This window comes from Berghia stephanieae, chromosome 11, assembly GCF_034508935.2.
Source record: "Berghia stephanieae isolate SIO BIC M18660-M18661 chromosome 11, UCSD_Bste_1.3, whole genome shotgun sequence".
NCBI classification, from domain to species: domain Eukaryota; kingdom Metazoa; phylum Mollusca; class Gastropoda; order Nudibranchia; family Aeolidiidae; genus Berghia; species Berghia stephanieae.
In genome coordinates, this window is record NC_088370.1 from 24,594,566 (window position 1) to 24,613,690 (window position 19,125).

The 19,125-nt window shown below is 37.5% G+C and overlaps 1 protein-coding gene and 1 long non-coding RNA gene across 2 annotated transcripts in view; both read left to right on the top strand.

The window, feature by feature from the left end:
- LOC144956922 (uncharacterized) overlaps window positions 1-8,985 on the top strand; it is a 9,575-nt gene extending 590 nt beyond the window's left edge. The window contains exon 2 of the long non-coding RNA XR_013642042.1: window positions 7,268-8,985. This is a non-coding gene — a long non-coding RNA (uncharacterized LOC144956922). The remainder of the gene's footprint in view (window positions 1-7,267) is intronic.
- Window positions 8,986-9,051: 66 nt separating this feature from the next.
- Window positions 9,052-18,864, top strand: LOC144956927 (uncharacterized). Its single transcript, XM_078887759.1, has 3 exons — window positions 9,052-9,126; window positions 13,199-13,321; window positions 14,989-18,864. Exon 3 carries the CDS (start codon window positions 15,079-15,081, stop codon window positions 18,730-18,732), a length of 3,654 nt encoding a protein of 1,217 aa, XP_078743885.1. The 5' UTR covers window positions 9,052-9,126; window positions 13,199-13,321; window positions 14,989-15,078; the 3' UTR covers window positions 18,733-18,864.
- Window positions 18,865-19,125: the final 261 nt, after the last annotated feature.

Genomic DNA, 19,125 nt, shown 5'->3' on the forward strand with positions numbered 1-19,125 from the left:
TCTCTTCTTTCTTCTTTCTTCTTCTTCTTCTTCTTCTTCTTCTTCTTCTTTCTTCTTTCTTCTTCTTCTTCTCTTCTTCTTCTTCTTCTTCTTCTTCTTCTTCTTCTTCTCTTCTTCTTCTTCTTCTTCTTCTTCTTCTTCTTCTTCTTCTTCTTCTTCTTCTTCTTCTTCTTCTTCTTCTTCTTCTTCTTCTTCTTCTTCTTCTTCTCTTCTTCTTCTTCTTCTTCTTCTTCTTCTTCTCTTCTTCTTCTTCTTCTTCTTCTTCTTCTCTTCTTCTTCTTCTTCTTCTTCTTCTTTCTTCTTCTTCTTCTTCTTCTTCTTCTTCTTCTTCTTCTTCTTCTCTCTTCTTCTTCTTCTTCTTCTTCTTTCTTCTTCTTCTTCTTCTTCTTCTTCTTCTTCTTCTTCTTCTTCTTCTTCCTTCTTCTTCTTCTTCTTCTTCTTCTTCTTCTTTCTTCTTCTTCTTTCTTCTTCTTCTTCTTCTTCTTTCTTCTTCTTCTTCTTCTTCTTCTTCTTCTTCTTCTTCTCTTCTTCTTCTTCTTCTTCTTCTTCTTCTTCTTCTTCTTCTTCTTCTTCTTCTTCTTCTCTTCTTCTTCTTCTCTTCTTCTTCTTCTTCTCTTCTTCTTCTTCTTCTTCTTCTTCTTCTTCTTCTTCTTCTTCTTCTTCTTCTTCTTCTTCTTCTTCTTCTTCTCTTCTTCTTCTTCTTCTTCTTCTCTCTTCTTCTTCTTCTTCTTCTTCTTCTTCTTCTTCTTCTTCTTCTTCTTCTTCTTCTTCTTCTTCTTCTTCTTCTTCTTCTTCTCTTCTTCTTCTTCTTCTTCTTCTTCTTCTTCTTCTTCTTCTTCTTTTCTCTTCTTCTTTCTTCTTCTTCTTCTCTCTTCTTCTTCTTCTTCTCTTCTTCTTCTTCTTCTTCTTCTTCTTCTTCTCTTTCTTCTTCTTCTCTTCTTCTTCTCTTCTTCTTCTTCTTCTTACTTCTTCTACTTCTTCTTCTTCTTCTTCTATCTCTATCTATCTTCTCTTCTACTTCTCTTACTTCTCTACTACTACTTCTTTTCTTCTTCTTCTACTACTACTCTTCTACTCTTCTACTTCTTCTTCTTCTTCTACTTCTCTCTTCTTCTTCTACTACTATCTATACTACTACTACTACTTACTACTACTACTACTACTCTTCTATACTACTACTACATACTACTAACACTACTACTACTATACTACTACTACTATACTACTACTACTACTACTACTACTACTACTACTACTACTACTACTACTACTACTACTACTAACTACTACTACTACTACAACTACTATACTACTACTATACTACTACACTACTACTACTACATACTACTACTACTACTACTACTACTACTACTACTACTACTACTACTACTACTACTACTACTACTACTACTACTACTACTACTATCTACTACTACTACTACTACTACTACTAACTACTACTACTACTACTACTACTATATACTACTATACTACTACTACTACTACTACTATACTACTACTACTACTACTACTACACTAACTACTACTACTACTACTACTACTACTACTACTACTACTACTACTTACTAACTACTACATACTACTACTACTACTATACTACTACTACTACTACTATACTACCTACTATACTACTACATCACTACTATCTACTACTACTACTACTATACTACTACTACTACTACTACTACTACTACTACTACTACTACTACTACTACTACTACTTACTACTACTACTACTATACTACTACTACTACTACTACTATACTACTACTACTACTACTACTACTACTACTAACTACTCTATATATAATACTATACTACTACTACTATATACTACTATATACTACTACTACATACTACTACTACTACACTACTACTACTACTACTATACTACTACTATAACTACTAATACTACTACTACTACTATACTACTATACTAATAATATATATATATAATACTATATACTATATATAATAATACTACTCTACTATACACTACTACTACTACTACTACTACTACTACTACTACTTACTACTACTACTACTATACTACACTACTACTACTACTACTACTACTACTACTAACTACTACTACTACTACTACTACTATACTACTACTACTACTATACTACTACTATACTACTACTACTACTACTACTACTACACTACTACTACTACTACTACTACTACTACTACTACTACTACTACTACTACTACTACTACTATACTACATACTACTACTACTACTACTAATTATACTACTATATACTACTACTACTAACTTACATACTACTTATACTATACTCTACTACTACTATACTATACATATATTACTAAACTTATACTACTAATACTAATCTCTATACTTCTCACTACTAACTAAACTACTACTACTACTCTACTACTACTACTACTACACTACTACACTACTACTACTATATACTACACTACTACTACTAACTACTACTCTCTACTACTACTCAACTACTACATACTATACTACACTACTACTACATACTACTACCTAACTACACTACTACTACTACTACTACTAATACTACTACTACTACTACTATACATATACTAATATCATACTATACTACTATACTACTACTACTACTACTAACTACTCTCTACTACTATACTACTTACTACTACTACATACACTACACTAATAACTACATAACTACTACTATTATATATATTTATTATATAATTTATATTTTATATTATATATTATATAAATAATATAATATATAATATAATAATAATAATATAATAATTAATAATAATAATACTAATACTACTACTACTACTACTACTACAACTAACTACTACACTACTACAACTAATACTACCTACTACTACTAACTGCTGCTGCTGCTGCTGCTACTACTACTACTACTACTACTACTACACTACTACTACTACTACTACTACTACTACTACTACTAATACTAACTTTAAAATGCTGTGACACTACATTGTCAATCAATTTTAAAATGCTGTTGACACTACATTGTCAATCAATTTTCTTCCAGTTTTGACAATGACATAATTTTCAAAAGAAATCAAAATCCAGTTTGTTTGAGAACCAAAGAGAATTGTATCTGATGAGGCAACATACAATCCCCATTGGTTACTTCATATGAACGGATAAAGACAACGTTCCAGTCCATGAGTCATAACACGGAGTGTATGTACCCCCTTCACCCCTCACCCCCCCCCCCCCCCTCCCCCCCCCCCCCCCCCACACACACACAACAAACATATATAAATAAACATACATACCCTGAAACATGCTATAGATAGTATGCGCTTGGCTTAGAAGCTCACATCATTGCCATCCGGAAGTATAACGGACCAACACACAAAACTATGTGTAACCTTGAACGTTTATAATCTGGTTAATATAGTTTAGTGAGAGTTACTCATAAACACGGATGGCAAAAAGCAATAACAAAGACCTGAATGACGTCAGCTTCATACTATCTATAGATGCGTGTGCGTTTGGAAAAAGAAAACTCACAACATTGCCATCCAGAAGTAAAACGGACCAACACACAAAACTATGTGTAACCTTGAACGTTTATAGACTGGTTAAGACTGTTAATTGAGAATTACTCATGGCAAAAAACAGTAACAAAGACCTAAGTGACGTCAACGTCGTTCTATCTATATCAACTGAAAAGCGAGCACACATCAGCTGCCAATACTAATGGCCAAAATTAGAACGACATTGACGTCACTCAGCTCTTTGTTATTTATTTTTAGCCAGTCATTAGTATAAGTAGCTACTCCCGAGAAAGAGGAGAGCTAACGTCGTAGCTCCTCTTTCTAGGGTAGCTCTCAGTAAATTCTATCAATAAGACTTTGAACGGTCATGATTACAAGCAGCTTTGTGTGTTGGAACTCTATAGATAGAACCAAGACGACGTCACTCATGTCCTTGTTATTGGGTTAGGTTTGTTATAATTTTTGTTTGTTTTTTTTTTTTGTTTTTTTGTTTTTGTTTTTGTTTTGTTTTTGTTTTTTTTGGTGTGTTTTTTGTGGGGGTTTTTTCGTTTTTTTTTTTTTTGTTTGTTTTTTTTGTTTTTTTTTGCCATCCCCGTGTATGAGTAATTCTCACTAAACTGTATTAACCAGACTATAAACGTTCAAGGTTACACACAGTTTGGTGTGTTGGTCCGTTATACTTCCGGATGGCAATGTTGTGAGTTTCTTAGCCAAGCGCACACAATCTATATCCGGCTGGCGGAATGTTGTGAGTAAATAGGATTCAACAGTCGTGACGTCACTTCCCTAGTATGACGCATAGTAACTTATTACTGGTTCTAACCTATCGGAACAATGGCGGGCGTCCTTATGAAATATTTCTCCGACGAGCATAAAAGTGTATCCAGAGGAGAAAAACATAATAGATCTAATCATGTTTTGACATTTATACATTCTGATCACATGACATGTGAAAAAGTTCTAGCCAGCATGAAGAATAAAAAGTACCGATTTTCTTTGTTTAGAACCAAGCTGCTAGTTGCTGGGCGGACGTGACATCAGACAATTGAATCCTATTACATAAGCGCATAGCGTAGATAAACACTGGAAATCATGACGTCATTGCAGGATGTAAACAAAATACAAACTACAGACGTCCATTTTAGTCAACTGATGAGATACGCATAGCATGGAAATTGTGTTTTCTTGAGGGTTTGTTTTTCTCTTTTCTACTTATATACGAATACCTATTTGAGAAAAATGAATTAGGATTCGAATCCAAGTCGAAGTCAGAAGCTTTTCGCTTGTATTTTTCCATTTCCTTTTTTTTTCTGAATCTAATCTTGCACCAGTGCTTGCTCCAATTCTATTTTAGAACTTTTATACTCTGGTTACAGGAAATGAATGTCTCGTGTACATCTTGACCAGTCCTGTCTTCCTCGTACGTGATTCCCCTATTGCCAGCGATGATGGTGTGCAATTCGACAGAAGAATACCATTGTGACAATATATTGGACGAGTCGTTCCTCGCCCCATCAGGCATCATCAGTGACAGCCTCTTGTTTTACTTAAACGTCGTTAATTGGTCCATCATCTGCTTCGTCGTTAATGTGTTCGGGGGAATCACCAACGCAATCAACATGGCCGTCTTCGCCCGGACCGGATTCAAAGAATCCATCAACATTAGCCTCTTCGCCCTGGCAGTTTCCGATTTCGGGTCGTGTGTGACTCTGATCTGGTCAAACATCTCACTCAACCCTTTGTTTCAACAACTCAACTTGTCATTTGATCCGCTTGGGCTTCAATACATCGTGTCTGCCTGGCCTCACGTTGCTTTCACAAAAATCACAACACTCATCACAGCTTTTATAACATTTGAACGCTACCTGTGCGTATCGAAGCCTTTGAAAGTAAAAAGTATCCTAACACGAACACGGGTTATTTGTTATCTGATATTTTCTTACTTACTCATCATCGCACTCATGGTCGTTCTCTTTCATGCGAATAGACTCGGCTACACGTTCTACCCAGAGGCAAATAAAACTCTGCTTGGATACGTTTACACGGAACACCGTGGAACAATAGAAAACGTGGTGGTTTTTCCCTTCTTTAACCTACTCATGTCATGCGGTGCTTTCGTGTTTATCATTGTTTGTACAATTTTACTTATTCTCAAGCTGAGACAATCGGCGAAGTGGAGATTAAAAGTAACCTCGAAGGGAGCTCTAAAATCTGAAACCACAAAAGAAGATGGTGGGATGGCGGCAACTAAAGAGCAAAAAATTTCAAGAATGATCGCCACGCTTTCCACTTTGTTCATCATCTGTTTTGTCCCAACAGTGGCCACCCAACTAGCTATGTGGATGGACAAAAGAATGGCCATTGACGGCCAGTTTTCAAACATGGTTGTATTTTTGGCGTATTTCACCTTTACGTGGGAGTCCTTTAACTCTGCCATCAATATTGTTGTGTACTACAGGAACAGCTCCAATTATAAAACTGTCTTTGATCAAATCATTTTCAGAAGGAGTAAGAAACAGTAAAGTGTATGAATTGTCCCTCGGACTATCGGACATGTCAGTGACAACCTATTGCTTTTTAAACAATAATCACTCCCTTCCACCATTAGATACCGTCGAATGAATATTCCCTGAAGGAATAGATAATCCATCAAACAAGATGACCGACGTCACCTATTGATTTTCTTAAATGTAATCAACGGGTCTACCACTTGCCTTGTCGTTGATGTGTTTGGGGAAACGTGTACTTTTTTTCAGGTCTGATAACCCAAATTGTCATGGGACTCATTGTTGTAACTGAAATACTCTCAAACCAACGCAAAATATTGTTGTCCATAACAACAATGTTATAACAAGCCCGTAATTCCTTCCGGCTAGCAGACCTGCTAATACATAGGTCGACGACGTAAATAATTTGTGGCTTCATTAATACAATCAACATGCTGGTTTTGGCACGGCCTGGATACAAAGAACCCATCAACGTAACTGACTCTGTGACGTCATTTTCAGAAGGGGCAACAAACACAAAGTGGATGTATTCTTCCTGGGACCGCAAGGCATCACCCGTGACAATATTTTGTATTTGTAACTCGTCGTCTCAAATCGGTATTATGTCGATGTACTTGAGCTTGAGCTTTTATAAAGCTCAATATCCACTAAACGTGCTCAAAGCGCTTTACAAGAGGTCCCTGACCAACAGCAACACGTAACATGTAGAACGAGACATGACGCCTGTCAGGAGATATTACAATGTTTGTTTTTTTCTCGACATAGACAACGCTGTTAACGGCAAGGTACTCTTTTTACACCTGAGTATAGTGGGAGAATATGAGTAAAAAGTCTTTTCCAAGGGCTCAACTATGCCGAGCGAGGCTCGAACCCAGGACCTTCGATCCGAAAGCGAGTGCCATACCACTAGACCACATAGTCGCACATAATTTAACATTAAACTATAAATTCAATTTTCAGCAATTTTCAATCATTCTGAGATACCGTTTTACGGCGATGATTCACATTCAACGTGCACGTATTCGCAGGTCTGATAACCCAATTCCGTATGGGCTCATTGTAATATTGGAAATCTCAAAAAAAAATTTAGAGAGAGATAGTGGGGGAGGAGGGGGGGGGGAGGGAGAGTAAACAGCCGGGTGATAGCTGGGTCTATATGTATATAAATGGGTAAATAAGTGGATTAGTAGACACAATGAGAGATGAAAACGGTAGCTAGAAAGGTAGATGACTATGAATTGGTAGATAATCAGTAGATATAGATAGATAGGTAGTAGGTAGGTAGAGTAGTAGTAGTAGTAGTAGTAGTAGTAGTAGTAGTAGTAGTAGTAGTAGTAGTAGTAGTAGTAGTAGTAGTAGTAGTAGTAGTAGTAGTAGCAGTAGTGGTGGTAGTAGTAGTAGTATTAGTAGTAGTAGTAGTAGTAGTAGTAGTAGTAGCAGTAGTAGTAGGAGGAGGAGGAAGAGGGGGAGGAGGAGGAGGAGGAGGAGTCCTTGGAAAAGGCTCTTTTCTCACATTCTCTCACCGTACTCAGGTGTAAAATAAGTACCTGGTCGTTAACAGTTTTGTCTCTGTCGGAAAATATGTAATAATATCGCCTAACAGGCGTCACGTTCTCGCCACGTCTCGTTCTTCGTGTTACCTGTTGCTGTTGGTCAGGGACCATTTTGAAAAGCGCTTTGAGCACGTTTAGTGGATATTGCGCTATGGAAAAGCTCACTATTTTAAAATTATTTTTATGAAAGGTGCCAGACAAAGCACCAAAAAAAAAAAATAATAAGAATTACAAGAAAAAAAAACATCCCAAAAAATCAGTCGACCTCGAATCATCATTTTCAAGTGTGGGTCAAATTTATATAATTTAAGAAACTTGGTAACATTCAAATATAAGAAAAACTAATAATAATACCAACCATCCTGATTGTCCTAATAATACAATCATGAATATGACCATTGAAGTTTTATTTATTTATGCCCTGAGGGTCCCGATAGCTCAGTTGGTAGAGCGCTTGTTTCACGCGCAAAGGGACCGAGATCGATCCTGGGTGCAGTCGAGATTTTTTCTGACCCCCGTGTCCACCCAGCAGTGATTGGGTAAATGAGCGTTAGATCTGGCGGAAAGTAATTTGCGATAGACTAGCGTCCTATCTAAATGATAGAAAGCAATTACTATAGCCCGGGATAAACTCCGGGTCCGTGGGCCTTTTGGCTCTGAAGAACTAATCAACCATTTTGTTTGTCCTAATAATACAATCATGGTTATGACCATTGGCGGTTTATTTATTTATTTATTTATTTGTATCTTTGTTCGTTGGTTTATTTAAACTCTAGCAACTTCTCTACATTCGTTCTATTATATTTAAAATTGACTTAATTCGTCAACCAATTTCGAGCAATATAATTATAATCACCAGGTGCTGCTGCCGTTGAAATTTATTAATTATCATAGCATGAGTAAAACCCAGATATGCTGTGGCAAAACCAGGCAAATAATAAATTGTCGAAAATCAAATAAATATATTAACTGCTAACGACGTACGTCGTTTTTGTGCTTGAACTGTCATATACCTTTTGACAATTTTTTAAGCCCCAAGTAAATAAGGTTTGCCAATTTAGTGTTTTGAACCACCAATTTAACATTTATCTCATTTTTTAAATGTTATTAATTTGTTGCTTTTGGGGTTTTTTGCTTCGCTTTTTGATTATTGAAAATCCGTTTTGCATGCAAAAGTCGTTTGTTTGGGGGGTTTTTTAGCAATTCATCAGAAATCACTTGGTGTAATAGACATATAATCCACAATAAAGCCGAAATATGTATAATTTTTACTCCAAAATCAAGAAGACAAGGTTATATTCACATGTCTACAGGATAACCAAATAAAGATTTATTTCTAGTTTTATTTGCATTTTCGAAAAAATAAAATGAAAATGTGATGCTTAAAACATATTGGCATTTGGCTTTCTTCTTTACGACTCAATTGGCATTTTATTCAAAAATAATGTGGCAAGGCACAATCATCAGTACAATTAAAATTTCTTACACTTCATAATGAAAGGAGATCTTGAATTACATTATCATTATCGGTGCGGATTTAAATCCATTTTATTTCATTGTTTTAAATTATTCATGAACAAATGATAAAGGAACGAAACTACATCCTTGATTTGCCGTTCACGTTCCATTTTCATTTTCAATGACCGCAGTGCAGTGGCAGTGGCTATTTTTATTTATTTTTACAGTAAATTTAATTTACAGTTACAGTACAGTCACAGTCCCGTAAAGACGGTACTCAGATCTATTTTTACAGTTCCATATGATTCAGTATGTTGCAACTCCATTCATTGGATTACTCTTAACTAAATGAAGCACCTCTCGCTCTCTCTCCAATCCCCCCTCTCGTTATCCCTGTCTACGTCGTTTTAATTTGTTGGTATTTTCTTCTTTCCCTCCTCCTCCACCTATACAGTGAATGTGTACATCCCATTCTGATTATCACCCCCCCCCCCCCCCCAAAAAAAAAAAAAAACATTTCCACCGTCCAAGTGCCGACGACTTTTTCTCTTTGATCTCGTATCATGGTTTCCCATATGCCCAACACCTCGGTTGTTTGTGGGCCAACCCCCCCCCCCCCCCCTCCTCCCTACCTTCCCTCATCATCAGTTTATTTCTCTCCCAACCTAGGAAAGAGCTCTGCATGCACTAGTCTAATATTGAATGACACTAACCCTGCCCCACCCCTAACACATGGTGGGATGAGGCCTCATGAGTCTCCATTCTTCTATCCTCCGTTTCTTGTCAATTGAATGCCGACAGCAGACGTTTGGTTCTTTGAAGTTCAACTGTATGTCTCAGTATAAAACACGAACATTTAAAAAGTGAGTTTGCCAATATTACCGGTTAAATGAATCTGAGGTTGGCTCTGAAATTGGTTGGTTCCATAAGAGGTATTTTACTAAAGTTGATGAAAATAGAAAAAAAGGGGTTGGGGGGGGGGGGGGGGGGGTCTGTTCGCTGAATGCAAAGTGTTCGTTGAGTACCTATGTTACTCTCCTAGACCTGTAAATTCTCAGTCAATTAACTGAAATCAGTCAATTCGTCAAATTCAAATATTTTTTTAAAGGAAAGAAAAAAATGAATAAAAAATAAAAATAATTGAGCTTTATATAGCGCAATATCCACTAAATGTGCTCAAAGCGCTTTACGAGGGATCCCTGGTCAACAGCAACATTTAACATGTAGGACGGGACATGACGCCTGTTAGGCGATATTACAATTTTTCGGACAAAGACAACTCTGTTAATGGCCATGTACTCAGTTTACACCTGAGTACGGTGAGAGAATGTGAGTAAAGAGACTTTACCAAGGACTCAACTATGCGCTGACCGCGTGGCTCGACCCCAGGACCTTCCAATCCGAAAGCGAGTATCATACCACACGACCACATTGCCGCACATAAGAAAGAAAGAATTCATTAATCGTAGTCGAATGACCGTAAAGTAATTAGGAATGTTCCACAGCGCTACACATAGCTCATGGGCCGTTTATATTAACGATAGATATATTGCCAAGGTTACGCAACACTTTTTAGAATTGTCATGTCTGAGGTCATCCCAGTGTATCTTCACACAGTGAAATTATAACTGAGCCGCTGAGCGATAAATTTCACTGTTTCATCTAAGCCAATATTGACCACATTTACCTTGAGGGAAGTAAAAGTATGAAAAAAGTAAAATGTGAAAGCCGGAAGTGCGTTATGTAGACACCTTCAAATCGAAAGTTAGGGATTGCTATCTCAATCTCGATTGCCTCATATTATTGTAAACAAACTGGTTGACTGTTTCTAGTTTTCTTCACTGATTGGGTACCTAATTATAGGCTAATGGTAAGTAGCCTAATTAATTACCCCGCAAATTAGTTTTCTGCCATTGTTTTGCTCAAACGAGCTTGCTGTTTACTTTACTATTCAGTTCGATTCTTTGGAATTTTCTGCTACGACGAATTACGTAGAGTTTCAGTCAATTTTTATAGGGCTCATTTACAGGTCGACTCTTCTTATGTCCAGTATCACTAAAAGCAGTCATGTGAGAGATGATGATGATTTGGTGAGAGCACAGACTAATCTGTGGGGGGAGAATAGCGAGAAGGTGCCACTACCTCTATTCTCATCCAGGATGAGAATAGTCACTCCCTTATAATATACTGAAGAGCTTATCCAGCTCGAGGTCTGAGCTATTTTTCCTTTCTATTAGGGTTAGTTATAGGTCATTGTAAAGGCCCTAGGGTTTTTGTTTTTCCTATTAGGGTTAGTTAAAGGTACAGTTCACTCCACTTAATCGCTTACTCCGCTTATTCCCTACACATTCCCGAAAAACAGAATTTTTTCTATATAATTGCACACCTTCTCAGCTCAATCACTACACCTTGATTCCATCTTAATTTGAGAATAATATCTTTTAAAATACAATTTAAAAAGGTAATGAAAATGTGTTTCACGTTGAACTAGTTCAGAACGTTAATATCATATCACACGTGAAAAAAAGCTTTCCCGTCAACACAATTCCACTGTCCCTCTGACCTCAACTAGGTCAGATGCGCAATGCTTTTTAACTGACATCAAAGGATGACCTGACACAACAGGCTAATTGACTCAGAACTCGCTATCTGTATCACAAAGTGTGAAACGTGATGGCAGTCCACCACATTGTCTGACCACTCAATTGCAATTCTCTACCTGTTCATTGTTTTCCTCTACTGGGCTGTGAACAATGAGGATTACAGGGAGGACTCGTCTTTCATCTTTTGATATGGTCCATGTCCATATTGATTCACTCAAAAGGCGACTGAACTGGCATAAACTTAAGACATTCTCCCCATTAGAAAGCTGGCTCTAGATATGGAAAGGTCGACAGAATGTCATGCTTAAAAAAGAAGATGACTTGAAACACTGTGCTGATGTCTGTTCTGCCAGCCAATGGAGTGATGAAGTTTTGAAACAATTTCTTCAGCAGTACAACATTTACAATGCAGACGAGATGAGGCTTTACTACAATCAACGCTTCACGGTTACCATTCTTACAAACAATAATGTCACATTTTGTTGTTGGTGAACCATGAATAAAAAGAGCAATTTTAAAAGAAAAGAGCCCCCCAAACACCCCACCTCTCCCCCGAAAAAAAAAATAATAAAACACCTCTTCTAATCAGTCTAGTGTCTTGAATATGACGGTCCCAAGACCGTAGAAAACTCAGAGGGGAAGGTCCTTAATGAATTGTAATTGAAAGCTGATGCTTAGATGCTAGTTTTAGCTTCTCCGCTTAATCACACTCTGCTTAATCGACGTACTAACCTGAACTCCCGAGAGTGTGCGATTAAGCGGAGTCAACTGTAACAGTTTTTATTTTTTCTTAAGGTTAGTTAAAGGAATACTTGGGCTTGGGTTGTTTCCCTGAGCTTGAGGAACATGCGGAAGACCTCCCCCAAATTTGAATGGATGGATTGTTGATCTACATAGTTAACTATAGCGACTTCTACTTTTATACCCTAAAGACTACGTACGAATTTTTAACTTTTCAAGTTGGCAGGTTGGGGGTTGAGTTTATACATTTCATTGAGGAGAATGGATATATTGTAACATAGAGAAATAAATATCAAAATTTCATATTGTTGATCAATGCAACCTGAATTTGGCTCATCCTGACATAATACTGTTTGGATACGATGGATCACATATTTTAAGTGGCTAAATTGTCCCATCAAAATATGTTTCAAAGTTGAGTTTTTTATATATAGTGCAATATGCACTAAACATACTCAAAGCGCTTTACAAAGGGTCCCTGACCAACAGCGACACGTAACATTTAGAACAAGATATGACACCTGTTGGCCGATATTACAAATTTTTTTTCGACAGAGACAATGCTGTTTACGACCAGTTACTCATTTTACACCTGGGTATGGTGAGTGAATGTGAGTAAAGAGCCTTTTTCAAGGACTCAACTATGTGCCGGGCGAGGCTCAAACCCAGGACCCTCCAATCCGAAAGCGAATGTCATTCCACGAGACCACACAGCCGCACATTATTAGATATTATCATATTATTTTCTTCAATTGTGCGGTTCTCTCAACATGTTTTTTTTTGTTTATTTTTTCCACAGCCAGACAGAATGTCATGACTACATCAAGATGGTTGTCTTATAGCTACTCAATGATGATCAACGCAGTCTTCATTTCCTCACAACTTCATCAAATTGCCATCAACATATGAATTGAAACAAGAAGTAAGATTTCAAGAAATCCTTTTGTCACTGGTGCTTATCTATACAGACTGAAGCCTTCCGCTCGGCTATGTGGCCTAGTGGGCTGACACTCGCTTTTGGATCGGATGGTCCTGGGTTTGAGCCCGCTCTGGGCGGTGCATAGTTGAGTCTTTGGAAAAGGTTCTTTATGAACATTCTCTCACAGTACTCAGGTGTAAATTGAGTCTTCTTCTTCTAGGTTCCATGCCTGGTCCAGGCTTCGGATACTGCGTGAATTATCTCTCTCCATTCCTCCCTGTCTCTTGCTTTTTCAAACAGCTCTTGGATTGTTAGGTTGGTGAAGCCCTTCAGTTGGTCTATGAGTGTTTTTCTTTGTCTCCCCCGGGCGCGTTTACCAGGTATTTTTCCACAACTTGCCAGGTATTCATTCTTATCTTTCCTTACTATGTGTCCGAAAAAGGATAGTTGTCGATCCACTATTAAGGGCATTAGTTTCCTTTGTTGGTATGTTTGTTTTAGCACTTCTTCGTTCGTTTTGTGTGCGGTATACGATATTCTCTGCATCCTTCTCAAGCACCACATTTCAAAAGCTTCAATGTTCTTTTGTGTTTCTGCATTTGTAGTCCAGCTTTCGCATCCGTAGAACAAGATTGGCCACACGTAGCACTTCAAGACTCGGAATCTAATCCCGAACGACATCTGTTTGTTTTTCAAAATGTTTCCCAGGTCCATGAAGGCCTGTTTGGCTTGAGTTATTCTTGCTCGTATGTCTCGGTTACATCTTCCATCTGTTGTCACTATTGAACCTAGGTATTTAAAACTTTCTACGTTGGTAAGCTGCTCGCCGTGAATCGTTATATTGCAGGTGTTGTTGTTTTCGGGGTTTTTCTGTATTACCATGCATTCTGTTTTGGTGATATTCACTTCCATTCCCTTGGCTTCACTATCTACTACCACTTTGTCAACAATCTTTTGAAGTTGGATTTCTGATGTTGCAATGAGTACCGTATCGTCTGCGTATCTTATATTATTTATGTTGTGACCTCCTACTTTTATTCCCTCCATATTATTTATGCCCCTCATGATTGTTTCTTGGTATAGATTAAACAGATCTGGTGAGGCAACACACCCTTGACGGACTCCTTTCTTAATAGGAATGGAATTTCCTGTAGAGTTTCCGATTTTGATAGATGCCTGCTGGGTGTAGTATAATGTTTGCATGAGTCTGAGGTCTTTCTCATCAGCGCCAATGGAGTGCAGTTGTTTTAGTATTTCTTCGTGGCGTACTCTATCAAAAGCTTTTTTGTAGTCGACAAAACAGAGGTATAGTGGGGTCTGAACCTGTATAGCTCTTTCACTTAAAACACGGAGGAGGTATATTGCGTTCCTTGTCCCTCTGTCAGGTTGGAATCCATATTGTTCTTCTGCGATTTCGGGGTTAATCTTACTCCTTAGCCTGTTGATAATTATACGCAACAGTATTTTGTTGATGTGACTTATTAAACTTATAGTTCTAAAATTTTCGCATCTGACTGCACCTGCTTTGAGTACCTGGGCATTAAACAACGTTGTTTCTGTCTGAAAAAATTATTATTGAATTCTAAATTTGTATAGCGCTTTAAGCATATTTAGTGGATATTGCACTATATAAAAGCTCAATTATTTTTGTTTTGTTTTGCTTTTTTCAGGATGTGAATGTAACCAAAAGATAATGTGGAGATTTCAACAACTTTCTTTATCAATGGTGTTTTTCCATACATTGTAATAATACCTTCAAGATGCCCACCCCTCCCACGTTGTCTCCTGAGCAGGAAAAGACTTTGTGGGACAAGGGGGAACTGAATATGGATTCCTCAGAAGGTTTGTCCAAGGCTGTAATATTCTACCTCATCAAGTGTTTTGCCATGTGGAAGGGGAGGGAACTCCGTCAGCTAGAAACGAGCCATGTCAGCTTTGGAAAAGACGATTTGGGATTGTTTGTGGCCGTCAATCTTGAAAGTATTCCTACAAAGCAAAAAAGGACAAAAAGGTATGATGATCCCGCAAATCCACGGAGTGTTTACAAGATTTTTAAAAAGTACAGAAGTCACGTAGCCAATGAAGGCCCCTTCTTAGTTCGGCCAATTTCCTCAATTAAGGATTTCATCTGTTACAGTCCCCAACCACTTGGTATTAATGTTGTCACAGGCATGGTATACACTCTTATGAAAGAGGCAGGACTGAATTTTTCTTTTTATGGGAATTACTCCCTCAACCTACAAGTTGTGGATATACTTCTTCGGTTTGGAACTGGAAGTCACTGTTTAGCCCCATGGCTATTTGATAATGGGTCAGGGGAAATGTCACCAGCAGCGGATTGTGGACCGGATAATTGTGAAGAGTTGAATCCTGAAATATGCCTTATGATAAGTCGGTTATTGGATTCACCTTTTCCTGATAATGTAGTCGATGTGTTACAAAAGATTGAAATGGAAGAGAAGAATAAAGATCAGGTAACAGTGGAGAATTTCGATTCTTGGATGACCAATTTGTGTTCTGGGAAAAAAGTGAAATCTAAGAATTCGGTGAATGTTATAAAACGTATTGGACAAAAAAAATCCAATAAATATCGTGAATTTTTGGCAACTTTGAAGTCTAGAACTGATTCCTCTAACCACCGGTTTTCAAAAGGAGCTGAGTGTTTGCCAACACAATCATCAAAGAATCATGATAATGGAAGTATTGGGTTGAGAATAGTGTCGACTTTCTCTGAGAATCCATTGGCATCCCAGGCGGGTGAATCAGGAACTTCAGAATTGAACTCTTCTGATTCGACAGCTAGAAAAAGAAATATTCCAGCACAAGACACATCTTTTGCACAGCCTAAAAAATGCAAGCAGAATAATTCATATTGTCGTGAGAAAAAATCTAAAAGGCAAAAGATTAAAAAAGTGCATTTATCAACATCTTTGGAAATTATCACCGGAAGTAGTTCACTTCATTCTGATGATTTTCTGTATTCACATAGCAGCAATGCCGATGTCACCGATAAAAGAATAGATGATCAAACAGATACAATGACCGCAACTTTTGATAGGGAAGCTGCTGACATCGTACCCAAATGTGAATCATTTATAGGAGACGTGAAAAAGGATTGTTATGAGGAATCTGAGGAGGATTTAAACTTGGAAGCTGAGATAGAATCTTTTGAAAAGTGTCATGATAGTTCTTCCAGTGTATCCTCCATTAAGCATTCATTTTTAGATTCATCTTCCAGTCATAGTAAATCAGTGGAAGTGAAAAAGGAAATTAATGAAGAATCAAACTTTGAAGTGAGCAGGAAATTGTATGAAATGTGTAATGATGCTTCTAATTCTGTTATAAAAGCTATCAACCATTCCTGCTCCAGTCAATCATCCAGATATGATAAAACGATCAGTGCAGAAAATGGAAATGATGCAGACACTGGGACTGTAAGTAAAACTATTTTAGTGGAAATTAAAAAGGAAAGTGAGGAGCTGGATGAGACATTAGAATTAGACTCGGAGGCTGGCACCAAATTATATGAAACCTGTCCGGACCGTTCTATTTCTGCCTCGTCATCCAATGATAATTCCCACTCAAATCTATCATCAGATTACAAGAAATTGGTCAGGGCAAAAAATGAAAATCCTGCCAATGTATGTGAACAGTTCTTGGTGAATGTGAAACAGGAATTGGATTTAGAAGCTGACACAGAATTGTATGATAATAATAATAGCAATGGATGTGCTTTAGCTATAGCATCTATCGATTGTTCCAATATAGATCAGTCTTCCACCTACAGTTGTAGTAAATCAGTGAGAGCTGAAAGTGGAAGTGATGCTAAAAGTAATTCAGAGGAAAACGTTTCTAGTCCTGAAATTTTGAGTGAAGATGAAAACTCCGAAGACAAAAAAGACTTTACCATCGACTTAACCCCGCCTGTTTTATCTCCTCAAATTACTGGTTCCTCTGAAAATATAGATGATCATGTAACAATGCCATACATCCTGGAGAACTGCGAAGATGGCACAACACACACAACCTTTACATTTTCAGCAGCAGCATCGTCGTCATCATCATCGTCAACATCAAGCAATCTTTTGGGTTTTCTTGACCATGCAAACCAACATATCAAGAATATTCTGAAGTCATCTGGTCCAACTAATGATCGGTCCAAGTGTGTAAAGATAAACAAAAGCAAAGAGAAATTCATTAATGATTTTACAAAACAACTAAACACAAACTTGTCACATAACGCTTGTTCTATAGGCATGCTTGAAGAAAAATCTTATAATGAACTTTTGTCAACATCACATGAATGCTCAGGTCCTTCTTCACTCAATGATGGTCTTGTTAATTCTCCAACAAAACTGGCATCAATCTTTCATAATGATAGCAATATTTCTGTGACGTCAAGCAATGTTTCTGTGACATCATCACAACTAACAAATTTTGTTACCAACTCTTCACCTTCTGCTCAACGGTTGCAACAGTTCACTCCCCTTTCAGTCGATGATTTTGAAATGAAGGGTAAAGACGAACACAAAATTATAAAGCAACAGAATCTTCAACAAAATCCTCTTTTGAGATCAATTTTGAAGAATGAATCCAAAGAGGATTTTACTCACACTATGTCAAATACCACCGTCTCTTTGTCACCTGCAAGTTCCATGTCATCAACAACATTGCTTTCATCTACATCTTTATTACCGTTAACAAAATCGGCATCACAGAAGGTGCAAAATCCTGAAGTCACCATGAAGTTGAATACACTCTCCGGGAAAATGAAAACGTCTTGCTCCAAAGATGCCAACAAGCTTGATCCTCATCATATTGAAACCAGTTCTAGTCAAAATCCTGCTGAAGTCAACAGTTTGCCATCATCTACTACCTCAGAATCTTTGCCATCCGATGTATCTGTTAGGCTCATTTTTAATAATTCTTCACCAAAATTGATTCAGTCACACTCACAATTACCACAACCACCACCATCATCATCATCATCATCAAGACATCACTATACTGAAAGAGCCACTTTTTTGGCCAAACACGACAGATCTGTTAACACAATATTCAGAACTCTTAAAATGAATGGAGAGTCAGATACCAAAAACAGCTCCCAAACATTCGACTTTGCAGACATTCCCAGCACAGCAACAATGTCCCCTTCCAACGACAAACCAAATGACATGAATTCAGATCGTGATCATGATATGAATTCATGCAAGGATCTCAAAACCCAAAATGCATCTGCGAAAAAGGCTTCAAGCCAAAGAAGACGTTGTGTGACATCGGCCCTTAATTTGGGTGATTACTTTCCACCTGGAACTCTGATTCCAGCATCAAGCATTCAAATTCTTACACAAGAAGAGGAAAATGGATCGGGCCTCATCATGAAATTTGGTGTCATAAGGGGGGAGAACTATTGATGAAACCCTCAGTCATCATAGATACCTCTCTGTTATCTGCACCCAAAGTTAAAACTGAGCTAAAATCTTTCAGTGATATTTCTATTCAATATTATGGCTTTAAACTCTTGAATACCCTACCTCAACCCATTGTGTAGCTATGTGGTCTTGTGGTATGACACTCGCTTTCGGACCGGAAAGTCGTGTTCTTTTTTGCAGGTCTGATAGCCCAAATTGTTATGGGCTCATGGTTGTAATGGAAATACTCTCGAGCCATCACAAAGTATCGTCCATTACAACAATGTGTTAAATCAAGCCCATAATTGGGTTCGGATATCAGACCTGCTTGTAAATAAAGTTGTCTATGGTCAATGTTTAACTTTATTTGCGTTTGTAATGTATCATTAGCTGTAA

Bases quoted from the DNA above. Each gene is read 5' to 3' on its own strand.
- LOC144956927 (XM_078887759.1), top strand. From the start codon at position 15,079: ATGCCCACCCCTCCCACGTTGTCTCCTGAGCAGGAAAAGACTTTGTGG.